A 6,056-nucleotide genomic window follows, 5' to 3' on the forward strand; every position below is an offset into this window, starting at 1 on the left:
GGGCAGATGCTCAATGCAGGAGCTGGCCCTGGTTGTCAGTGCCCTCCCACGGGGGAAGTGCCGATCAGCCAGAAGCCAGGCTCACAGATGGCAAGCTCAGCAGCAGTGATGGGAGCCTCTCCCACATCCACGGCAGCGCTAAGGATGTCCTGAAATTCCCTGCACTCATCCTCACCTGTGCAGCAGTGTACAGACTCAGTGTCCCAGCCCTGGAAGGCTGCTGGAAATGGCCACATCCCAGCCAAGAGGAGTAGTGATGACAGTTCTTGTCATTTAGTTCTCAGCAAGTGGCAGTCGGACATCACCCTAGGGCAGTGATGGCGAACCTATGACACGTGTGTCAGAGGTGACACGCGAACTCATTTTTTTCGTTGATTTTTCTTTGTTAAATGGCATTTAAATATATAAAATAAATATCAAAAATATAAATCTTTGTTTTACTATGGTTGCAAATATCAAAAAATTTCTATATGTGACATGGCACCAGAGTTAAGTTAGGGTTTTTCAAAATGCTGACACGCCGAGCTCAAAAGGTTCGCCATCACTGCCCTAGGGCTCCCGGACTGTGAGAGGGCATAGGCGGGGCTGAGGGACACCCCCCCAAGTGCATGAATTTTGTGCACCAGGCCTCTAGTGAGTGATAAAGTGAGATTTGGCCTTCAGAGTTGTTCAGCATTGAGACAAGAAGGCCTGGCCTTTGAATATCCTGCCCCCATTAGATCCACATTGGATGTGGGCTGCCCCTGAGGGGTGGGGAGTTCCCAGAGAGTGTCTTCCTCATTCCACAGCACTGCCAGCAGCTGGGGGGCGTGGGGTGGGGATAAGGGTGAGGAGGAGGCTATGGGCTCTTCAGCCCGGCCTCCCAGATCCAGATCCAGTCCCTGGCCTTGGACCAAGGGCACTGGGCAGCAACAACCACACCTTATTTCCATGCCCAGACTCATCCAAGCCTGAGGACCTAAGGAGGCTCTGAGCCAGGCTCCCCCTGAAATTCCCTGCACTCATCCTCACCTGTGCAGCGTGTACAGACTCAGCGTCTCAGCGTCCCAGCCCCGGAAGGCTGCTGGAAATGGCCCATCCCAGCCAAGAGGAGTGGTGATGACAGTTCTTGTCATTTAGTTCTCAGCAAGTGGCAGGTTCTGGCTGAGCTTATCCCATCCATTATCTCATTCATGCACCTCCCCACCCCCCACTCCCTTGAGGCAGGGTGTTTTATGACGAAGCAGGCTCAACAGGAAGCTGTATACCTGCCTCTAGAACTTCCTTTTGTTGATTGATTTTAGAGAGAGAGGGAGAGACACTGATTTATTGTTCCACTATTCGTGCATTCTTTGGTTGATACTTGTATGCGATCTAACGGACAACCTTGGCGTATTGGGACGACACTCTAACCAGCTGAGCTACCTGGCCAGAGCCTAGACCTTCCTGGTGGAAAGGGGCTGAGCTCTAAGACCCCAGATTCAGGAGCCATGACGAGGCCAGGATATTGTTTATATGATCCCTTCAGGTATATTCCGCCATTTGTCCTTTGGAGAGAGAGTCTCCATCCCACGAGCACGTCTGAGGTTGGCACTGGTTTAACCCCTTCCCTCCCAGAGTCAACACTGGCAGGGGCCTGCATGCTGCTTCCTGCTGGGGAGCCTGGGGATTTGAGGCTTGATGAGCCGGATGCCCCCCCAGTCCTCCTCCAGCCTGATGTCCCCCTGCTGCAGGGCCTGCTGGATGGCGTTGGCAAGTGTCTGGAAAGCTTGGTCCACATTGCAGTTCTTTTTGGCTGAGGTTTCCATGAAGGCCATGCCCAGGGAGGCAGCCAGCTCCTCTGCCTCCTGGGCTGAGACACAGCGGGTGCTCTCCAGGTCACTCTTGTGGCCCAGGAGCAGGAAGACTGCCTTGTCGGGGCCCTGAGTGGCCATGACCTCCTGGTGCCAGTCTGGAATGTGTTCAAAGGACTTCCTGTTTGTCACATCGAAAACCAGCAGGACACCCACCACATTCCGGTAAAAAGACCTGGTCATGCACCTGATGGGATTGAGGAGAGAGGAGTCAATGGGGAGAGCCCTGTACCTACCTTCAAGGCCCCCCCAGAGGCAGGACCTCCCCTGCATCCACTGACTGCCTCCCTCCCCCCTTTCCTTCTCCCCATTACAGCTCATTTCACACGGCCTGTGCTTCGGCTCCTGGACGCTGTCTCTCTCCCAAGAGTGCGCGCTTCCCGGTTAGGGAGTAAGTTTGATGCACATACTCTCCTGACCATTCCTCCCTCCCTTCCTGGAGGAGGCCTGATGTTTGCCCGCCGGAAAGTCCGCTTCCCGTTCTCTGCCTGGCAAACTCCTACGCATCCGTCAAGGCCAACGCAAACCTCTCCTCCTTTCCCATCCCCCGACCTCGCTCTCCGTGCTCCCGTGGGCCCCCTCAGCACCCACATCCTTCATCCCTCCAGGCTTCAATGAGGGTCCTCCCCCATCCAAGGCCTGCATTTCCTGACGGTGAGGGGGGTGGGGGCGGGGGAAGGCGCAACAGGTCTCCAGCATCTGGCTCGGGCCGCGCCCACCAGCTGCATTTGTAGGCGGCGGGACTCAGGAGGGAAGGACTGGAGACCCACACCTCTAACGGGGCCACTGAGGCTGACCCCTCTGAGCGGATCCCCAAACCTGAGGTCCCTCACCGCCTCATCCCCCCTTTCTGGTCCCTCCCCCGCCCACCGCGCACCCACCGCACCGCCCTCGCCCGCACCTGAAGCGCTCCTGGCCCGCGGTGTCCCAGAGCTGCAGCTTGACCCACGGTCCCGCCGGCAGCTGCAGCGCGCGGCCGTAGAACTCGACGCCCACGGTGGGCGCCGCCTCCAGCTCCGGCTCGGGCTCCAGGGTCCCGGCCGCGCCCTCCACGAAGCGTCGCAGCAGCGATGTCTTACCCACCGTCGCGTCCCCCAGCACCACGATCCGAAACTGGTAGCGGCAGCCCTTCGCCTCCATGGCCGAGTCTCGCCTCCAGCCTGTCCCGCGGTCACCGTCCCGCCCCGCCCAGCACCGAGGCCGGGAAGGGTGGCCCCGCCCCCTCGGGCTCTGAGCGACCCGTCACCCCCAAGTGGAGGACTGCGGAGCCCGGGTGTTACAGCCCAGGAACCCTGACTCCGGGGAAACTGGCCGGTGAAGACACCTGGGCAAGTCACTGACTCTGTGAGCCTCAGTTTTCCCCTCTGTACAATGGGGATAAGAGTAACCCCACGTCACGGATGAAAAGATTAAACTAGATGTCGGGAGGAAGGCGGGAGGAGAAGTGGGGAGGAGCGATAATCCAGACAATCCCGCAGGCACTGCCTGAGCTGCAGTGCTGGATCGGCCACGTCATTCCTGCATCTGTCTGTGGGGATGTTTCTCTCTCCGGCCCCACTCTCCTGCTAGTTCCCCAGTTGGGCCCCTGATGCTGGACCCGGAGACACCACTCCAGAAAGTTGATGGGTTATAGGTGCTTCTTTCCTGCTCCCGACGGGCGGGGGCGGGGGGGGGGAGCGCCCGAGGCGCTTTCTGGAGCCCCACGGATCCTGACCTGGGGCCTCCTGCTCAATGTTCCGGCTCAATGTTCAACAGCCCCCGAAGCTTCCTCCTGCTGCCTGTGCTGGGACCTCAGGAAAAGAGGCGGAACAGACACAGAGGACTGTGATTCCAGAGGGAGATGTGGACGAAAAGGGGCCACATGCTAACCTAACTCAGGGAAGGTCCGCATGGAGGCCTTGCAACCAAAGAATGGTCTGAAATTAAACTTAAAAAACAACAACCATATATATATATATATATATATTTCAGAGAGAAAGGGAGAGAGAGATAGAAACATCAATGATGAGAGACAATCATTGACCAGCTGCCTCCTGTAGGTAGGCCCCACACTGGGGACTGAGCTGGCAACCCCGGCATGTGCCCTGACCGGGAATTAAACCATAACCTCCTGGTGCATAGCTCGATGCTCAACCATGCCAGTCAGGCTAATTCTATTCTTTTTTAACACATATTTTTATTTATTTCAGAGGGGAAAGAAGAGGGAGAGAAAGATAGAAACATCAACGATTTAAAAAAAGAGAAAAGAAACATCAATGATGAGAGACAATCATTGATCTGCTGCCTACCATGGCCCACACTGGAATCCAGCCTGAAACCCGGGGCATATGCCCTGACTGGGAATCAAACTATTAGGGGCAAAAATAGAAACTTGGGGACTAGGTATAGTTATAACAACCAGCTAGGGCTGAATGTTTTGTATGTTAACAGAGTGCAGTTGGCCTGTGGACTGGACAGCTAACATTAATAAGGCCAGATGGCTGTTCCTTATGCTTCCCGGGCAGCAGCCCTTTGGGAGGGTCACTGTGCCCATTTTAGAGTGAAGTTCAGATGTGCGGCTTGTTGCAAGTCACACAGCAGAGCTGGGACTCACATCTGAGTTTGTCTCACTATTTATAACCCCCTCCATATGCCACTAAAGGAGGCAGCAAAGTAAGTCCTAAGAGGACCAAGTGGTCAGATCCCACTTGGGTTAGGGGTGAGGGTAAGGCAGGCACATCTGCTTCCAAGATCCACCCCACCCTGTCCAGTCTGACCTTCTGGCAACCCAGGGCATCAAGGCTGGAGTTCTGGCTGGTCCCAAACAAGTGGATTTTACCAGTGTAACTTGTGGCAAATCGGTGGGATGGGGGAAAGGACTCACTGTTGCAACCATCACATCATTCTATTTCCTCCTCACCCAACCTGTGAGTAGATGCTGTTATCCTGTTTTTACAAACGAGGAAACTGAGGCTCAGAGAAGTTCAATAGCCACAGCCCAAGGGCACTCAGCAAGGAAGGCAGACCAGCTCCCAAGTCTACCCGAGGCCAAGGCCATGTTTGCGATGTTTGCTTCTGGCTAGACAGGTTGAGGATCGGAGAAGGCCCACGTTTTCCTCTGGCTAATTCTAAACAAACCAGTGAGAAGCCGTATTGTCAGGTCCCTCGGGATTCCTGGCTGTGGGTCACCTCCTTAGTGGAGCCCGAGGAACCTGTCTCTGCCCCTCCCTCCAGGAGTAGGAGGGAAAACTGAGGATCTGGAACCAGGAGGGGCCTCAGGAAGGGTCTGTGGGTTGGAGGGATCCTCTCCACTGGCTCTGCCCAAGGGAGTCTGCCCCACTCCCACCGGCCTCACCTCTTCCTCCATCAGAACCTTCTTCCCACCTCGCTCTCTGAGGTGCCCGAGCCCCGCCTTCACCTACCGCTGGCGCTCTGAGCTCCAGCCATGCTGAGCATCTTTCCTCAGGCCTCAGGTCAGGTGCCCTCAGAAGCCCCTCGGTGACTGGCCAGTAAGGTCACATGTCATTTTGTCCATGGTGATGCCTGTCTCCCTCCTAGGCTCGAGTGCCTTGAGGACAGGGAACCATGGTTATATCCTCAGTGCTTGACACAAAGTAGAAACTCGGTAAATATTTACGGTTGAGTGAATGAATGGAAGTGGATAAGTGCTGTTCACTCATTCACTGATTCAGTCAGTCAGTCAGATACCACAATAGAGTAGGACTCAATGAGGTCCAGCGTCAGAGGAGACCTCTTTGAGGAGGTGATGCTGAAACGGTCTCTAAGGACAATGGCAGCTGGGAGGTCAGGGCAGAAGGGCTGCTGAGCAAAGGCAGCGAGGTATGAAGCAGCTTGAAAGGCAGTTTGAGCCCAGTCTTCCTAGAAGCCTTTACGGTCAGCACATGTGGACAGTGCAGTGTCAGCATCAGGCTCCTCGAACTTCCTCTCCCTGTGGGCTGGGGTCATGTGCCTGCCTGACTGCTCCTGACACTTGAATCCAGATGTCAGCTGACCTGAGGGCAAGTCCTTTCCCCTTCCCATCCCAGCTCCACCTTCTGCTAAGTGAGGCAAATCACGGTGCCCACCGCACAGGGTAGTTCAGGAAGAACTGTATAACCTAACAGGTAAATATATGCATATTTGCATTAGACAGATCTGGGTTTAAGTTCCAATGTGGCCTTGGTCAAGTTTTATTCATTCATTAATTCATTCACTTAGTAATTATTTCAGTAAGTGCTAGCTGTC

The 6,056-nt window shown here is 55.2% G+C and overlaps 1 protein-coding gene across 1 annotated transcript; it reads right to left on the reverse strand.

Moving 5' to 3' along the window:
* Positions 1 to 806: 806 nt before the first annotated feature.
* RAB42 (RAB42, member RAS oncogene family) lies at positions 807 to 2,995 on the reverse strand. Its single transcript, XM_005875100.2, has 2 exons — positions 2,734 to 2,995; positions 807 to 2,019 (listed from the first exon to the last, which is right to left on the reverse strand). The coding sequence occupies exons 1-2, from the start codon at positions 2,970 to 2,972 to the stop codon at positions 1,599 to 1,601; spliced, it is 660 nt and encodes a 219-aa protein (XP_005875162.1). The 5' UTR covers positions 2,973 to 2,995; the 3' UTR covers positions 807 to 1,598.
* Positions 2,996 to 6,056: the final 3,061 nt, after the last annotated feature.

Source organism: Myotis brandtii, unplaced genomic scaffold (assembly GCF_000412655.1).
Source record: "Myotis brandtii unplaced genomic scaffold, ASM41265v1 scaffold456, whole genome shotgun sequence".
NCBI lineage: Eukaryota > Metazoa > Chordata > Mammalia > Chiroptera > Vespertilionidae > Myotis > Myotis brandtii.

Excerpts from the sequence above, each read along its gene's own strand:
- RAB42 (XM_005875100.2), bottom strand. The coding sequence starts at position 2,972 with ATGGAGGCGAAGGGCTGCCGCTACCAGTTTCGGATCGTGGTGCTGGGG. Across the intron at positions 2,020-2,733 it reads GCGGGCCAGGAGCGCTTCAG|GTGCATGACCAGGTCTTTTT; the intron begins GTGCGGGCGAGG and ends CAATCCCATCAG.